The sequence below is a fragment of the Oncorhynchus tshawytscha genome, linkage group LG08 (assembly GCF_018296145.1).
Source record: "Oncorhynchus tshawytscha isolate Ot180627B linkage group LG08, Otsh_v2.0, whole genome shotgun sequence".
Lineage (NCBI taxonomy): Eukaryota > Metazoa > Chordata > Actinopteri > Salmoniformes > Salmonidae > Oncorhynchus > Oncorhynchus tshawytscha.
Genome location: NC_056436.1, coordinates 71,449,759 through 71,468,403, shown reverse-complemented (window position 1 = coordinate 71,468,403; position 18,645 = coordinate 71,449,759). Strand labels below are relative to the sequence as shown.

At 42.8% G+C, this 18,645-nt stretch overlaps 3 protein-coding genes across 5 annotated transcripts in view; 1 reads left to right on the top strand and 2 right to left on the bottom strand.

The window, feature by feature from the left end:
• uvssa (UV-stimulated scaffold protein A) overlaps nucleotides 1-1,249 on the bottom strand; it is a 31,216-nt gene extending 29,967 nt beyond the window's left edge. Inside the window, exon 1 of the mRNA XM_042325894.1 lies at nucleotides 1,144-1,249. The gene's annotated coding sequence lies outside the window, so the exon portion shown is untranslated. The remainder of the gene's footprint in view (nucleotides 1-1,143) is intronic.
• Nucleotides 1,250-1,719: 470 nt separating this feature from the next.
• Nucleotides 1,720-12,692, bottom strand: LOC112256012 (macrophage erythroblast attacher, E3 ubiquitin ligase). Its single transcript, XM_024428936.2, has 9 exons — nucleotides 12,539-12,692; nucleotides 5,202-5,384; nucleotides 4,704-4,907; nucleotides 4,394-4,516; nucleotides 4,225-4,301; nucleotides 4,005-4,113; nucleotides 3,760-3,893; nucleotides 3,290-3,485; nucleotides 1,720-3,201 (listed from the first exon to the last, which is right to left on the bottom strand). Exons 1-9 carry the CDS (start codon nucleotides 12,611-12,613, stop codon nucleotides 3,106-3,108), a joined length of 1,197 nt encoding a protein of 398 aa, XP_024284704.1. The 5' UTR covers nucleotides 12,614-12,692; the 3' UTR covers nucleotides 1,720-3,105.
• Nucleotides 11,257-18,645, top strand: part of LOC112256011 (C-terminal-binding protein 1) — a 20,279-nt gene continuing 12,890 nt past the window's right edge. Inside the window, exons 1-2 of one of the 3 annotated variants that reach the window (XM_024428933.2) lie at nucleotides 11,257-11,325; nucleotides 14,953-14,984. Coding sequence is in view for 2 of the 3 variants with exons in the window: in XM_024428931.2 (XP_024284699.1) it covers nucleotides 18,577-18,616 (40 nt within the window). In the remaining variant the exon portion in view is untranslated. Of the gene's footprint in view, nucleotides 11,326-14,944; nucleotides 14,985-15,277; nucleotides 15,472-18,272; nucleotides 18,617-18,645 lie in introns of those variants that run through there. The other 2 variants (XM_042325895.1, XM_024428931.2) reach the window with 2 other exon arrangements.

Sequence of the window (18,645 nt, the reverse complement as noted above, 5' to 3'; positions counted from 1 at the left end):
AGTGGTTACATTTCTCCAGGCCCATCAGTTTTTTACCAAAACAGACGCCGGGTTGGCGTTTTGTTATTATTATACCTGTGGATTTGCCTTTTAAACAGCTGCATATTTTTAAGGTATCAAAGTGTCGACAACTAAAAGGTAAACAATAGGCCTATAGCAAATGTAGCATATGGCATTCATTTTACACATGTAAATAGCACTTTTCAGTAGTGCTCAAAACATGCCATTCCATGAGCGCAGCATTGATTTTTCAACTTGAATCAATGAGCCCAATCAGTCGTCCATGACAACAAAATGGCGAATAAGTCCGTAGTTTTGGGGTCATGCTCAGGTAAAACAATTTGGCTAATCTATACTTCCATATTCTCAAATCCTATTCTTGAAGATCATCTTATAACTTTTATTGGAATGACTGGAGTTCTGACTTCAGAAGTTATAGGGTGTGTTGAGTGGTGGTGTCCGTTTGCCTGGTGTAGGACCATAACGGGTTAATATTAGTGGAATAGGGTGGAGGATTTTTAATAAGGGTAGGGTAAGTTTCTTCCTCATTTTGTGTCACAAAGTATAATGGATTTATACACCAGTCCAGTTGGTGGCGGTAAAATGCAACATATTGGATGCCATCCGCCACAAAATATCATTGAAGAAAAGAAGGACACACCCAAATACAGTACGTATGAACACAGATTGAACAATGAGACAGATATTTGACCGGAAGTATAAATGTGAAGCATCGGCTTCGCGTTTACACTGCGTTTAGTAAGTTTTGTTGACTACCCTTTGCAAAAGTTTAGGAGTACAAAGGCGAATTGCACACGCGCCCTTGACAAAGGAGGCGTTCCCTAACGGAAATATGCAGATATAGGCTAAAACGCGCCAATAGGATCTCGCTAGCTCGTGCTTGGCTCTGGCAACCTTGCTTGTTCTGTTCTATGACTAATTTGTTCCCATTGGTTTAGTTATACAAATGATTTGGTATGAAGATAGGCAGAAACTGTTTTTCCAATAGATATCCCCGATCACAGTTGTATGCGATGTGATGGCGACGTTGGCTTCCTTCGATATACTTGATTTGACGAAAATGAAAACGTGTCAGTTTGTCACTTTCACCTGGTTGGAGTAATACAATGTTCAACTACTTACGACTTTGGCTCGAATCTAGGTTTTGCTTCAGATTGAGAGAAAATTGACAAATAAGGAAGAATGTTCCACTTTCTCTCATTGACTTCTCAAACCCCAAACTCTGGCTTGGGTGTGTTTAGCAAGCGTTCACGGATGTCTCGCGATGTTGCGCCTCTGGGTGTAGAAGCTCTGTAACACGTTTTGGAACGTTCAGATAGAAATGTATTATGTATAGCAAACATGCCTCTATACAAGAAATCCTGTAGGCTCTAATTATGGCTTTACTATCTGCAACGTTCGAGAACGTTTTGGCAACTTAATGTGTTCATTCCATAATCTATTACTTTCAATGGTTCAACCCGTTGACATTACGTTTCCATGTGGTTCGTTAAACAGTCAACCCAATTGTCATAAATGACCATTCTTTAATAGTAGGAATATTAATACTATAAGGACAATCAATGTCCGTGCTCCATTCTCAGACTACATATATTCCATGGATCAAACAACTTACTCACCACTCACTATCATATTCAGTCTGATAAAGTAGCACACCAATGTTTATGGAGATGTGTTGGGTGGAAAGAAAGACCGGAACCAATTTGAGTTCTTTTATCAGCAATCGTTTTTGAACAATCAATCTATCCTACCAATATAAACATGCATGCTCAGTTTCTAAACGGTCTCTCCACAATAACAATACTAAACAGTTCAGAAGCAACCAGCCAAGATGAAAAAAAGGTGGGATAGATGGTAGGTACTGAAACATATGTTAAGATTACCCTCTGTAATCTCAAGGAACAATTTGGACCAACTGTAGCCCCTTGTGAAATCTGCAGCAATTTGCGTTAGTCATACAAAATGTCTTAAAAATCAGCACTAGATCATAAAAAATGAAGAGCAAAAAAAATTATAATTATCCTCTTTAATTACAATGCACAATGTTCATCATTGAAAAATATGAAACTAAAGATAGAATAATTGAGTATTTTGGATTGGCTATATCAGAGTTGTATAACTAAATCAATATAAAAAGTGATGAATCAACCCATCCATTTGTGGGTGCGGAAATGATTATGCATCTCCAATCTTCACACACACAAACTAGGAAGACCACTGGTTATTACAAAACACTGGAAAAGATAAGTATTTTGTAAGCTCTATGTTGGACCACTTGTCAAGTCTTCTTCAGGTGGTGAGAAGACCTGGCATGTTCCCTTGCAAGACACAAATCCACTATGCTCCTCAAAAGTGTACGGAGTATACTTTAGGTCAGTGTACAAGGTTGCCATGAAGTACCTGAAGCAACAACAGTGTGCTTGTTCACACCTGATCAGTGGAAGGTCTATGGAGTTCTTAAAATGTTTCTCATTAACATTTTGAGAGACCTGAATCTATACACAAATGATCAATTCTCTAGTATTTACAAGATGGAGTGTATCGTCCCAGATCTGCAATCACAGATTTCACAGGGGGACAAACACAAGATGACCAATTTCAAAGTATTTATATTTATTCCCCCAACATGGCTACATAGAAATGATGTAACTTGTGCGCATCATAAAATTAGTGCCATTATGACGCAAACACCAATGTGGTCAGCCTGTAAATCTGAAGTAAGTCTGGTTTAACTAAGGTAAAGGGCAGATGCTCCTGTTATGATATTGGAGCAATACAGAGTTTTAACGTGCCACACTACCGGTTGGACTCTAGGTTAAAATAAAAGTCAAAACATCAACACTTTAAAAACAAAAGTTTGTTAATTAGTCTAATTTCACAAATCTGCCCAAGGTGATTTGGGACTATTCTCCATAGTGAGAGGCAGTTCGGGCAGGTCGAGAGGTCGGTAGCTGGGCTGTGGGGTGATTTCGGCTCAGTCACATGGTGGAGCATTGCCATTGGGGCAGTGGCTAGAGGTTCTGCTGGGGGATCCACTGCACTCAGACTGGACCCGCTGGTCATAGTCAAGGTGTATCCATCACATCACATGATGTACACCTTCTCAGCTTGGGAGAAGCTGAAGACTTCTTTGGTTCTGGGGCAGATCACCTTGTCATCTTGACGAATGGATAGAAGAGACTAGAGGAAGGAGAAATGATTAACATGAATAATAACAATTACTCCATTGCCATTGTAAAGATGAAATGTGTGGGATGTAGAGACTCACGTTGTATCCGTAAACATAGCCGTTGGGCAGCATCATGGGTGGGTTGTTCTCATTCATCACCTCCCCAGAGATTTTGCACACCAGACGGGAGTTGGCACAGTGTGCCATGGGCAGGGGCTGGGCCAGTTTGTTCAGGGACTTGCTGCACACGGGGCAGTCAGGGTTTTTAGAGGTGCCATCCTCCTTATAACACTGACTGGAAGCAGAAAGGTTAAGGGCTTAAACTTTATCTTTCACTTTACATTCCAGTACTTAACAGCTGGAGGTCTTTGGCAGAACACATTGAGCCAAATATTTTGAAGACCTTGAATTTGATGTGCAGTTTTAGATAAGTAATTATAGAGAGACCTGGCCATCACAACCAAAAGGAGACAATGTGCATCACCAAAACAAGCAGATGACAGAGCACCACATGTTACTGGTTGAAACAGCTAAACTAAGGAGCACAGAGCGGTGACCAGAAAAGATACGGAGTTTTGATAGCAGACAGGCCAGCCTGGAGTGTGATGGTAAACACAGAGTTGTTGCCCAGTTGATGTAATCTGTAGTTGTCATATCTGAACTGTTGGATCAGCATTTTCCAGCGGGCAGGGTCCAGGAGATCCTGCAAGGGTTGACGGACAAAGAGACGATCAGACCTGATAACAGGCCTACACTATTTGACATACACACAGGAATATGCACACTACAGGCTAAGGCATTACTATGGTATTACCTTATAAGGGGAGATATGGGTGTCTGAGGGGAACGCCAGCATACCCATCACCTGCCGCACCTCATCCAGCTGACCCCCCTCTGCTTGGCTGAAGTGCTTCCGCGCATGTCTGTGAAAAACATGTATCATGATTGTTCTCATTTGAACTTTAAATATGTCTCAATGTTAACCTAAATATTTTATTACAGGATATGCAATGTCAGCAGAAACGGTTTCCTACCTGACGGCGTCCATGCGCTTGTTCTGTCGGATGAGCTCGATAAATTCCTGGATTCGCAGACTAAACTCCAAACAGCTCTGGAAGGAGAAGCATCAATGAGTTAATATGTACATATAATGTACGAGACATCCTGATCTACTAACAGACATGGCATAATCTCCTGCCTTACCTTCATCTTGCGGAGGCGTGATTTGTTGTCATGACACCAGGCCAAACAGGTGGCGGTTTCCTGTCGCTCTAGCGACTCCTCCACCTCTTTGGCTGTGAGGAACATCTCAATGTTGACCAGGTCCTGAAGGACAGGGAGAAAGAGGGGTCATGTGAAATAGAGACAGCACAGAAAATGTAGTTCTCTAAACAATTACAATACTAGCAGCCATTGGAGATACTACCAAAGTCTTTTACTGTAAAGGATAAGAAACTATAAGTAGTATCCACGTAATCTTGTATGCATATTGACGAAGAGAAGTGGGACGCACCTCAATGCCACTTTGCCGTGCCAGTTTGACCGCTGTGTTGTAATAGCCACACCGCAGCAAGTGTTCTACCATCATGCGGTCCATTCGTTTCTTCTTCCAGACATTGACGCCCACTGGCTGGTCGCTGCTGTGTTCCTTCAGGTGTTCAATCCTCCGTTTACACAGCTTAGCACTCTCATCCTCCGCCTGGATGGACTCAGCAGCCTATCCAATATTCACATGTTCTATACTTACTGCATGTAGTACTTGAGCTCTGCTGGATCCTCTTCATTTTACTGCTTTGATTAACTTATGTTGAGAAATCATTGTTTTTGAAATCGCTCAATAAACATGTACAAGATTTAACAAGTGCTTAAGAAATTTGCAAATGTGAAGCTGGCTGAAATATTGGTAGCTAAGCTATCTGGGGTTGATCGAGGAGTACTGTAAATACATTACAAATCTCTGCACAGCAACATTTCAATGCTAACTGTTCAGAGGGCAACTGTTTGAACCTACCTTCCTCTTCAGGGCACTGAGCTTCTCCACCACCCCATCCAGAAGGGACACCACAGAATCCACCACTGGGAAACTGCTGAGGGTCTTCTCCAGCTCTGCCACCACCATGGTTACGTGACTCGTCTCCCGGTCAATGTTCTTCTGTGCAGCTCTGAAGCGCTTGTTCAGAGTTTCATATGGTACCTGTACATATGATCAATGCAAAAGCTACATGAGGTGGTTTCAGTCATCCATTCTGACCATTTAGGGTTCATTATTTGGCTGAAGTTTCCAAATATTTGATCCATAACTTGCTGAGATCATAACCTCTAGTTGAGTGTACAAAACATTTTGAACATCTGCTTTTTCCTTGACAGACTGACCAGATGAGAACTACACTATATATATACAGAAGTATGTGTACATCCCTTCGAATTAGTGGATTCGGCTATCTCAGCCACACCCGTTGCTGACAGGTGTATAATGTCAAGCACACAGCCATGCAATCTTCAGACATACATTCAACGTGGCAGTCATACGATACCACTTTTCAAACAAGTCAGTTCATCAAATTCCTGCCCTGCTAGAGCTGCCCCGGTCAACTGTAAGTACTGTTATAAATGGGTTTCCATGGCCGAGCAGCCGCACACAAGCCTAAGATCACCATGCGCAATGCCAAGAATCAGCTGGAGTGGTGTAAAGCTTGCCGCCATTGGACTCTGGAGCAGTGGAAACGTGTTCTCTGGAGTGATGAATCAAGCTTCACCATCTGGCAGTACGACAGACGAATCTGAGTTTGGCGGATTCCAGGAGAAAGCTACCTGCCCAAATGCATAGTGCCCTAGGGCTGTTGCGTTGACCATATTACAGCCACACTGGCGGTCACGAGTCATAAAGGCAGTCAAATTCCACATGACCATTTAGTCAAGGTAATTAGGCTTCTCCAAGCTCTGATGCTGCTGGTCATTAGTAGCCTACCAAACTTGCTAACGGCCTGGTACTCAGCACTCTATTGTCCCTCTAATCACCCCATCATCAATGCAAATGTTTTCGAAAATCGAATCAAAACGCTTTTGCGCAACATTTTTATAAGCTATGCAATTGCGGGAGAAAACAGAGTGATGGCCGCTAATATTATTTCTCAACGTTCCTAATATTAAGAACATTGCTTATATTTACAACAGGAGTATAGACTACCTCGCTGGCATGAAAATGAACCACGGGTAAAAGCATCCTCCAGTCTCTATTTAAGTGCATAGATGACATGTATTTTGTTCCCCGCTGCCCGTTTCAATACAGGTGAATAATAAGGGTTCATTCTAAATCATAACAAAATGTCACACATATATTATTTAGTATATGTAAAGACAAGATTAAATCAAGAATAGTCTAATGGGTGACAATATTAGCCTATCACTTGTGAATGATATATTATCACTTGTGAATGATGCCCAGCCAAGGAACAATGCCTTTTTTTGCAACTTGTTCGAATCATAATCGCACACCTCATGTTTTAATAAGGTTTGTATCACACCTCATGTAGCCTAGCCCACAGGCTTATGTTTTAATAAGGTTTGTATCACAACTAAAGTGGCCAAATAACTTCTTAAAATTAAGCACATTAACCTGCTTTACAAGGGGTGTATTGCCTAACTGGCATATATAAGCAGCGCGTGAGTTTCAAATTTGGGAAATATCATTTTCACCATTAAAAATGCACCTTTATAATAAAAGCATTACATGCATAAATGTATTTGCGGTCACTTTTGATAATGGTGTTTTCCGCTAATGGAATATTCATGCTTACTACCATGTGAAGAAATAGCCTAACCCTATGTTCGGAATATTTATTTATTGCACAGAATAGGTCGACTTCAGTGCTATGTGGGATAGTAGATTGACATAGGCTAGTGCTTTTGCTGTTTGTTAGGCCTACTCATCTTGTTGGCTGATAAAGTAAATGTGGACAGTTCTTCCAATATCTTCAATGTGCACCTTTGAATTGGATAAGGACACACGCAGTTGCGCGCCCCTGATGTTTCGGTCTTCACTTGTAGCCTGTGATAAAGACCTGATCACATGACTGAAAGCCATGCGAGTGAGAGACGCTTCGGATTGCGCAGCACACTCAGGGAGAAGGGCACAACACAGCAAATCAAATCAAATTTTATTTGTCACATACACATGGTTAGCAGATGTTAATGCGAGTGTAGCGAAATGCTTGTGCTTCTAGTTCCGACAATGCAGTAATAACGAGCAAGTAATCTAACTAACAATTCCAAAAAAAACTACTGTCATACACAGTGTAAGGGGATAAAGAATATGTACATAAGGATATATGAATGAGTGATGGTACAGAGCAGCATAGGCAAGATACAGTAGATGATATCGAGTACAGTATATACATATGAGATAAGTATGTAAACCAAGTGGCATAGTTAAAGTGGCTAGTGATATGTATTACATAAGGATGCAGTCGATGATATAGAGTACAGTATCAACGTATGCATATGAGATGAACAATGTAGGGTAAGTAACATTATATAAGGTAGCATTGTTTAAAGTGGCTAGCGATACATTTACATCATTTCCCATCAATTCCCATGATTAAAGTGGCTGGAGTAGAGTCAGTGTCATTGACAGTGTGTTGGCAGTAGCCACTCAATGTTAGTGGTGGCTGTTTAACAGTCTGATGGCCTTGAGATAGAAGCTGTTTTTCAGTCTCTCGGTCCCAGCTTTGATGCACCTGTACTGACCTCGCCTTCTGGATGGCAGCGGGGTGAACAGGCAGTGGCTCGGGTGGTTGATGTCCTTGATGATCTTTATGGCCTTCCTGTAGCATCGGGTGGTGTAGGTGTCCTGGAGGGCAGGTAGTTTGCCCCCGGTGATGCGTTGTGCAGACCTCATTACCCTCTGGAGAGCCTTACGGTTGAGGGCGGTGCAGTTGCCATACCAGGCGGTGATACAGCCCGCCAGGATGCTCTCGATTGTGCATCTGTAGAAGTTTGTGAGTGCTTTTGGTGACAAGCCGAATTTCTTCAGCCTCCTGAGGTTGAAGAGGCGCTGCTGCGCCTTCCTCACGATGCTGTCTGTGTGAGTGGACCAATTCAGTTTGTCTGTGATGTGTATGCCGAGGAACTTAAAACTTGCTACCCTCTCCACTACTGTTCCATCGATGTGGGTGGGGGTGTTCCCTCTGCTGTTTCCTGAAGTCCACAATCATCTCCTTAGTTTTGTTGACGTTGAGTGTGAGGTTATTTTCCTGACACCACACTCCGAGGGCCCTCACCTCCTCCCTGTAGGCCGTCTCGTCGTTGTTGGTAATCAAGCCTACCACTGTTGTGTCGTCCGCAAACTTGATGATTGAGTTGGAGGCGTGCATGGCCACGCAGTCGTGGGTGAACAGGGAGTACAGGAGAGGGCTCAGAACGCACCCTTGTGGGGCCCCAGTGTTGAGGATCAGCGGGGAGGAGATGTTGTTGCCTACCCTCACCACCTGGGGGCGGCCCGTCAGGAAGTCCAGTACCCAGTTGCACAGGGCGGGGTCGAGACCCAGGGTCTCGAGCTTGATGACGAGCTTGGAGGGTACTATGGTGTTGAATGCCGGGCTGTAGTCGATGAACAGCATTCTCACATAGGTATTCCTCTTGTCCAGATGGGTTAGGGCAGTGTGCAGTGTGGTTGAGATTGCATCGTCTGTGGACCTATTTGGGCGGTAAGCAAATTGGAGTGGGTCAAGGGTGTCAGGTAGGGTGGAGGTGATATGGTCCTTGACTAGTCTCTCAAAGCACTTCATGATGACGGATGTGAGTGCTACGGGGCGGTAGTCGTTTAGCTCAGTTACCTTAGCTTTCTTGGAACAGGAACAATGGTGGCCCTCTTGAAGCATGTGGGAACAGCAGACTGGTATAGGGATTGATTGAATATGTCCGTAAACACACCGGCCAGCTGGTCTGCGCATGCTCTGAGGGCGCGGCTGGGGATGCCGTCTGGGCCTGCAGCCTTGCGAGGGTTAACACGTTTAAATGTCTTACTCACTTCGGCTGCAGTGAAGGAGAGACCGCATGTTTCCGTTGCAGGCCGTGTCAGTGGCACTGTATTGTCCTCAAAGCGGGCAAAAAGTTATTTAGTCTGCCTGGGAGCAAGACATCCTGGTCCGTGACTGGGCTGGGTTTCTTCCTGTAGTCCGTGATTGACTGTAGACCCTGCCACATACCTCTTGTGTCTGAGCCGTTGAATTGAGATTCTACTTTGTCTCTGTACTGGCGCTTAGCTTGTTTGATAGCCTTGCGGAGGGAATAGCTGCACTGTTTGTATTCAGTCATGTTACCAGACACCTTGCCCTGATTAAAAGCAGTGGTTCGTGCCTTTAGTTTCACACGAATGCTGCCATCAATCCACGGTTTCTGGTTAGGGAATGTTTTAATCGTTGCTATGGGAACGACATCTTCAACGCACGTTCTAATGAACTCGCACACCGTATCAGCGTATTCGTCAATGTTGTTGTCTGACGCAATACGAAACATCTCCCAGTCCACGTGATGGAAGCAGTCTTGGAGTGTGGAGTCAGCTTGGTCGGACCAGCGTTGGACAGACCTCAGCGTGGGAGCTTCTTGTTTTAGTTTCTGTCTGTAGGCAGGGATCAACAAAATGGAGTCGTGGTCAGCTTTTCCGAAAGGGGGGCGGGGCAGGGCCTTATATGCGTCGCGGAAGTTAGAGTAACAATGATCCAGGGTCTTTCCACCCCTGGTTGCGCAATCGATATGCTGATAAAATTCGGCCCGCAGAGTATGCTATCTGTTTCTTCTGAAATAGACTACATTTTCTTCATATCATGTGTCTTCAGACCTGTCTAAAATAAATAATGGATTTATTATGAAGGTGTAGGCTATATTACATGGATTTATTAGACTTTTTAAAATGGCTTGTAGGCAGTGTGTGGAAGCCAGGAGATGCTAAATGTGTTTATGTTAATTAACGGTCAATTACCATGAGACCTACAGTTATTTGCTTGACAATCACCGGCTGATGAAGTTGTGTGATCTCCACAGCCCTAATAGTGCCAACTGTAAAGGTCTGGGGCTGTTTTTCATGGTTTGGGTCAGGCCCCTTAGTTTCAGTGAAGGGGAATCTTAATGCTACAGCATACAATTACATTTTAGACAATTCTGTGATTCCAACTTTGTGGCAACAGTTTGGGGAAGGCCCTTTCAGCATGATAATGCCCCTGTGCACAAAGCGAGGTTCATACAGAAATGGTTTGTCAAGATCGGTCGAATACCCATCGAATACCTTTGGGATGAATTGGTACGCCGACAGCGAGCCAGGCCTAATCGCCCAACATCAGTGCCCGATCTCACTAATACTTAGTGGCTGAATGGAAGCAAGTCCCCGCAGCAATGTTCCAACATCTAGTGGAAAGCCTTCCCAGAAGAGTGGAGGCTGTTATAGCCGAAAAGGGGGGACCAATTCCATATTAATGCCCATGGTGGTTTTAGAATGATGTTCGACAAGCAGGTGTCCACATACTTCTGGTAATGTAGTTTATGATCCCTTATTGATGTCACCTGTTAAATCCACTCAACTGTTTCCTGTGTTTATCAAGAATGGTTCACCAACCAAAGGACATCCAGCCAAGTCAACATGGACCAGCATCCATGTGGAACACTAGACACCTTGTAGAGTCCATGCGCCGACGAATTGAGGGTGTTCTGATATGCAATATTAGGAAGGTGTTCTTAATGTATAACAGATTCCAACCAACCACCTAAGGCCTTAGTTTTGGGACATCTGGAGTCTATATTGGTTGGACTCCCTGAGTTGTGCATTGTTCTGGTGGCTGGCAATGGTAAATAACCCTACCACAATATAGCCGGATTCACCAAAGAAGCATTTCCTTTCAACAAAAGCATTTGTATAATCTCTAGGACCTCTATTTACCAGATGTAAAGTGAAATATGTCCCTCGCTATTAAATAAAAGTCTGAATCCAACTTTTGTCCTTACAGCACCATATTCCCGTTGAGTTAGAAGGCTGCCATTAGACCACGCACTTCACGCGAGACTTCCTACAGCTAAATCTGGCGTGGGTCGGACAAAAGTTGGATTCAGACGTTTATTTCATAGCAAGGGTCAAATTTCACCTGGTAAGTAGAGTTCCAAGAGATTATACAAATGCTTTTGTTGAAAGGAAATGTTTATTTGGTTAAACCGGTTATATTGTGGTAGGGTTATTTTCCGTTGCCACCCACCAGAATGATTCACAACTCAGGGGATCCAACCAGTACACAGACTCCCGACAGTGTGTCCCAAAGCTACTAAGGCCTCAGCTCTGATAATATCAATCATCACAGTCCTATTATGCGAATTAACGTAACAACCACTCAAATGGTGTACAAGTACTCTTTCAATCCAAATGTAATTCAACGACTATTCAGATAAAATGGCGACTAAGAAAGCAAACATACAGCCGTCTAGCAGCAGCCACATAACAATAAGTGTCGCAGTGTGATATTGCCGCAAACTCGAATCTTCTCAGCCATATTGTCGAGGTAGTAAATTTGAGGACACTGCGCTTGTTAGCTAGCTTTAAAAAAAACATTAGCAATAGCTACGAACTAGTCAACTGACCGTAAATACCACAATTATACAGTTTTCTAAACGATCAACTGACTAGCATTCATGCCGCTTTGGATTTGCGACTAACTTGAATATTTTTGTGACGCTGTACTTCACACAGCTGGTGAGGAACCATCCTTGTCATGGCATGTTGATTTCATAGGGACACAATACTAGCTAACAGCTAGTGAATTTGGAAACAAACGTGAATAACTAGTTAAATTGATCTAAGCTAGAAATGTGTTAGCTTTCAAATCTGCGTCAGTGACAGAACGTATTTACACACGAGCTGGCCATCCAATTCCAAGTAATGTTAACGTTATCACGTGCAGTGTGATGAATTGCTGACTTCACACGCCACGGAATATGGACAGAGAACCAGCTAAAGCTAGCTAGCCGACACGACAAGTATCAGCTGGCTAGCTAGCATAAGATACGTGGCAAATGTGTATATTTTTAGCTAACCACGTTTGCGAATAACCACCAATCTTCTCGATAATTGACAATCAACTACTGGATTGGGATGTTGTATCTGACCAAGTCTTTTCATAACCTCAATCTAACATTTGCCCCGTTGTTTTGAACCAACTTGCCCCTGCCTGACGTCGTTAACGTTAGTTAGCTTTATAGCTAATGGCCAGCCAAATTATAGGAATTAGCGCCTAGTTTGTCAAATCTTAAACTCATGCCTCCATCACGATCGGTTAGTCTTGATTTTCATTCAAATAAACCATTTCAAACCTTCAAAGTGGGATACTCTTGAACCTTCAGCGCCATGGATAGTTGGGCAGCTGTCTCTTGCACCGCCATCTTCATTTGTGAATTTCTAGGATTTTACTTGCAGTGCAAAAAATACGTATGCTCACTACAGCCATCTAGTGTGCTGGTGTCGTCAGTAATAATATTTTGGTGGAGATGGTGTGTAGAAAAATGTCTGATAGAGGGTGATACTATCCCAAAAAGTCTGTTTAATGAAATTGGGCCCAAGCAAGCTTCTTTTTTAAAACTTATTTTCGAATACGTGGTTGTACATGCGGCAGGGGTTTTACGAACAACAGAGGTCAGCGAGAGGTGAGAGAGCTAGCTGTTGGTGGCGTACAGGAATGACACTGTTGACAAAACACAAGCCTAGTAGGTACAATCTGTAAGATATCTTGATGTTAAATGGTCATTTAAAAATGCCTTTAAAGTTGCTCAAGATGTATTAAGTAAGTGAAGTCACATCTTTTTATTGAATAATGGACTTTACATGACCTGTAAGTCATGACCTGAAGCTCAAATGTTATCTGTCTAAAGTTGAAATTCTTTGTAAACAACAGGTGTAGACTAACAGTGAAATGCTTACTTACAGGTCCTTTTCCAACAATGCAGAGTTAAAAATAAAAAACAGAAACACCTTATTTACATAAGTATTCAGACTCTTTGCTATGAGACTCGAAATTGAGCTCAGGTGCATCCTGTTTCCGTTGATCATCCTTGAGATGTTTCTACAACTTGATCGTAGTCCATCTGTGGTAAATTCAATTGATTGGACATGATTTGGAAAGTCTCACACCAGTCTATATAAGGTCCCACAGTTGATAGTGCATGTCAGAGAAAAAAACAAGCCATGAGAGGTTTAATAAATTGTCCGTAGAGCACCGAGACAGGATTGTGTGGAGCCACAGATCAGGGGAAGGGTACAAAACAGATTAAGTTTGGAACCACCAAGACTCTTCCTAGAGCTGGCCGCTCAACCAAACCGAGCAATCGGGGGAGAAAGGCCTTGGTCAGGGAGGTGACCAAGAACCCAATGGTCACCCTGACAGAGCTCCAGAGTTCCTCTGTGGAGATGGGAGAACATTCCAGAAGGACAACCATCTCTGCAGCACCACCAATCAGGCCTTTATGGTAGAGTGGCCAGATGAAAGCCACTCCCCAGTAAAAGGCTTGCTTGGAGTTTGCCAAAAGGCACCTAGAGGACTTTCAGACCATGAGAAGCAAGATTCTCTGGTTTGATGAAATCAAGACTGAACTCTTTGGCCTGAATGCCAAGCGTCATGTCTGGAGAAAACCTGGCACCATCCCTATGGTGAAGCATGGTGGTGGCAGCATCATGCTATGGGAATGTTTTTCAGTGGCAGGAACTGAGAGACTAGTCAGGTTTGAGGGAAAGATGAATGGAGCAAAGTAGAGCAAGATCCTTGATGAAAACCGTCTCCAGTGCACTCAGGACCTCAGACTGGGGTGAAGGTTCACCTTCCAACAGGACAACGACCTTAAGCACACAGCCAAGACAACGCAGAAGTGGCTTTGGGGAGAAATGTCTGAATGTCCTTGAGTGGCCCAGACAGAGCCCGGACTTGAACCCGATCGAACATATTTGGAGAGACCTGAAAATAGCTGTGCAGCCAGCGCCGCTCCCTATCCAACCTGACAGAGTTTGAGAGGATCTGCAGAGAAGAATGGAAGAAACTCCCCAAATACAGGTGTGCCAAGCTTGTAGCGTCACACCCAAGAAGACTCGAGGCTGTAATCGCTGCCGAAGGTGCTTCAACAAAGTACTGAGTAAAGGGTCTGAAAATGTATGTAAATGCAATATTTCAGTTCTTTTTTTCTTTAAAAAAAAAATACATTTTCCCCCCCAAAAATGTAAAACTGTTTTTTCTTTGTCATTATGGGGTCTTGTGTGTAGATTGATGAATCGGGGAAGAAACAACCAATTTTAGAATAAGGCTGTAACATAACAAAATGTGGAAAAAGTCAAGCGGTCTGAATACTTTCTGAATGCACTGTAAGTATGTGTGGGTAGAGTCCAATGTAGTGTATGTGCATGAAAGTTAGTGTAAAAAAGGGTCAATGAAGGTAGTCCAGAGTGGCCATTTGATTAGCTATTTAGTCTTATGGCTTGGGGGTAGAAACTGTATAGGGTCCTGTTGGTTGCAGACTTGGTGCACTGGTACCGCTTGCCATGCGGGAGCAAAGGGAACAGTCTATGGCTTGGGTGGCTGAAGTTTTTGACAATTTTTCCAAGCGGTCCTTCTCAGAACCTATTATCAATGATGATCACAATCCACTCAGACTCAGTTTGTTTTCACTATGCCATTCTTTCACAGTGATACAATCACATGACAATGGCAACAGATGCTGATGATCAGAAATGATTTATTTTCCAGAGCTAAAAAGAAGACCAAATCTACCTGAACATGTAAGTATATGTAATTGGTTTCAATGGCAAATCTACAAAGATACACATTACTTTAAGCAGTGCACTGTCAATGTCTAAAGATATAAGAATTAACAGTAGACCACCTCTTTATGTATATGATCTATATTCTGAATATGCATGAAACATGAAGAATTCCTTTCTGCAAAAGGTTCTATTGTCTGATCCAACGTGCCATTTGAAAAATATTTCACTCAGCCATTACTGACTCTTGTTCCCCATACACCCTCTCCTTTTTCTCTTTCCCCCTCCCCCTCTCTCCACTGCATGCTCAGATTTATTTTCCTGTAGGAGCCCTCCCCAAGCCTGTCTAGTTGAGTAATGAGCCATATTGTGATTGGCTACTATCCAGAGGCAGTCAACCTTGATTGGCTGTCACATAGCGCCTATGATTGGCCAATGCTCTGCCGCATGTTTTAGCAAGCTCAAGCACAGTCTGGATTTGAGACACAGAAGAGGGTGATGCAAGGTTTGTGATCGTCCACCCCCATGTTGTGGTTCCTTTGTATCCGTGTGTAGGTCACTAGGTCAGGATACAGGGCAGCGTTGTGTTCACTCAGCGAGGGGGAGTATGCTGAGTGGCACGGAGAGGGGAGGGGCAGTATGGAGATGAGAAGTTGTAGATACTGTAGTATGGTGTTTTTGTGTGTTTATCAGTGGTCTAATACTGTGAACTGTATTGCGATGCCATTCCCAGCCCTCTTTACTGAGAGATAATGTGTGTGGGAGATTTTTCGGTGTTATTACTAGGAGTCAATAGTGCATTTTACACTGATACGCCTGTGCTTTTTCAAGAACAAGGAGCAAATAACTTTGAAGCAATCAACACTGAGTCCTTCACCACAGGTTTCTGATTTTCCACACACCTTTAAATTCTCCTAATCGAAAAGAAAGGTCTGTTGGACCCCCCAATTCAAAGGGCTTTATTGACTCTCTCTCTCAGAAAAGCATAACCAATCCAATTATACATTTGGCTAGTTCCACAAATATAACCAGCATCTGCTATTTACAGTATAACATTAAAATAGGTCCGTTGCAACTTAAAAGACGACATTGGACTTGCTGTCAGTCATCACACTAAATGTGGCCAGTGCTTTGTTTGGCCTGTGCATCTCTCTGGTTGTTGGTGGAATCCGATGTGAAGGAGCAGAACCATTAGCTACGCTGCAGTGAGTGCTGAGGAGATGGCTGCAGTCTGTGCTCAGTCCATTGGCTCAGACAGCGTAATCTTTCTCTGGGGCATCTTCCTCTCCCCTCCTCCCCTCCTTTCCTCTGTCCTTCTCTCTTTACCCTTCACATCTTCTTCTCTCCCCTCTACTGCATGTCTTATTTCATGTACAGTTCTGTGATATAACAGTGGATGCCATATTGTCATCCAAGATATTTGTGTTTGTGTTTTCTGTGTTCCGTGTTCAATGAGTCACTGTTTCATGTGTTATGTGGCGGTTCCAGATTGTATCACACTCTGTGTTTATAGTCAGTTGTTGTTCCATTCTCTCCCAGCTCTGCTCGTGTTTAGATGTTACTTTGCTAAATGATCCACAAAGGAATATTTGTATCTGGGGCTTTTTAATTGGCAGATGCAATGTGCCAACATGCCAGTACACTGAACTAAAATAGAAACACAACAATTACAAAGACTTTACTGAGTTACAGTTCATATGAGGAAATTAGTACATTTTTCACTTGACTGGGAATACAATTATATGATATGCATCTGATATGATATGGGACCAACAGATATGCATCTGTTGGTCCCAGATACCATACGGCGAGCACGAAGAAGAGCTTCCCAGAGACTGGTTGTGCAAACCTATAGTTTCATCAGCAAACCCATCAGTTTCATCAGGGTGGCTGGTATCAGACGATCCTGCAACTGAAGAAGCCGGAGGTGGAGGTCCTGGGCTGGCATGGTTACATGTGCTCTGCGTTTGTGAGGCCCATAGTACCTACTGCCAAATTCTCTAAAACAACGTTGGAGGCGGCATATGTTAGAGAAATTAACATTCAATTACTGGCAACAGCTCTGGTGGACATTCCTGCAGTCCTTCTAAACTTGAGACATCTGTGGCATTGTGTTGTGTGACACAACTGCCCATTTTAGAGTGGCCTTTTTATTGTCCCCAGCACAAGTTGCAACTGTGTAATGATCATCCTGTTTATTCAGCTTCTTGATATGCCACACCTGTCAGGTGGATGGATTATCTTGGCAAAGGAGAAATGCTTACTGACAGGGATGTAAACAAATTTGTGCACAACCTTTTGAGAGAAACAAGCTATTTGTGCGTATGAAACATTTCTGGCATATTTGAATTAAGCTCATATGAGTTATCTATCCCTATGATACAGCGATGCAGCCTGGATGGGACACATGTTAGAGTACATGCTGTGCTAGATCTGCTGGAATGAAGTCGCAAAACAAAAGTCTCCCACTTAAGTCTTTTCCACTCAAGCACAAGTGGAGATCTGTTTACCTTCCAGCATTCGCTTGTAAGAAGTTGTGCAGAAAAAAACACTTGCTTTGCAGTGGCCAGGTGAATAGCTCTTTAAAAAATGGCAACATAAGAACTATCACTGGCCAGGGTGTGAACCAGCATAGAGAGCCTTGGGACACAGTATTTGTTTGATAATAGAATGTGCTATCAAATTAACCTTGTGGTTTTTAATCCCAAAGTATTTACCTCGTTATTTTTACCATAAAGACTCAGACTTTTGTGACTCTGGATAATCACCGGTGACACACTGGAGCTGTCATTTAAATAAGAGTTTTTTTTTGTGTTTATCACATGTAGTTACTGACCATCTCAGGAGCATGAATTACAATGACACCTTAGGTACACCATGTACTGTACACACAGTAGAGTCATTAACAGTGAGTCAAGATATATATGGTTTTAAACATACTTACTAAGAAACCATATGGTAACTTATTTCAAATATGTAATCACAATTGATAATTAAAGATGTGTAGGTTTTATAATGCTTGTTTTAAATCTTAAAGACAAACAAATCAATCATGTTATTATTATGTTATTACACATCTTTGTGTTGATATGCAGCAAATGTACACCAATCACTGTAAACTGAAACTCAGCAAAGTTATCATGTATCACATTTGAAGTTACACGTTTTATTTTAGGGCGTTTGTTTTTCTTCTGTTGCCTGTTGCCTATAACCTATCTTCTGTTATTGCATAACACTTTACATTTGGCCTTCTTTCGGAAAACAAAAGATACATTTCGTGTGGCCTTAGCTCCACCCCATTTCTTTTCTCATTTTCTTTCAGCCACCTCACTCACGCGGCTGCTTTCTCTCTCTCTCTCTCGATCTCCCACTCCCATAAATGCAGTGACACTTGCATTCTGTGTGCACGCGCGTGTGACAGAGAGCGATAGTCGAAATAGAAAGTGAGGAAGGAAGGGAGAGTGAGGGAGCATAAGGGAAGTTAAAAAAAGGGGGAGCATATGTATGTTTGTCACTGAGGGGGAAAAGGAAGAAGAACATTCAAGTATCCGCCATATGCTGTGGATTTATGATGTCTTGCTGAAGTGAATGTCCTTTTTTGGGGAAAAAGATGGGAAGCTCGCATTTGCTGAACAAAGGCTTGCCTTTAGGTAAACATTTACCTTTCCTTTTGTGCATG

What these genes read in the sequence shown, in the direction of transcription:
- LOC112256012 (XM_024428936.2), bottom strand. Translation starts at nt 12,613, where the DNA reads ATGAAGATGGCGGTGCAAGAGACAGCTGCCCAACTATCCATGGCGCTG. An exon ending in CACGGCAAAGTGGCATTGAG is followed by an intron (nt 4,517 to 4,703) that starts GTGCGTCCCACT and finishes CCTGTCCTTCAG; the next exon opens with GACCTGGTCAACATTGAGAT. An exon ending in CCCATATCTCCCCTTATAAG is followed by an intron (nt 3,894 to 4,004) that starts GTAATACCATAG and finishes CAACCCTTGCAG; the next exon opens with GATCTCCTGGACCCTGCCCG.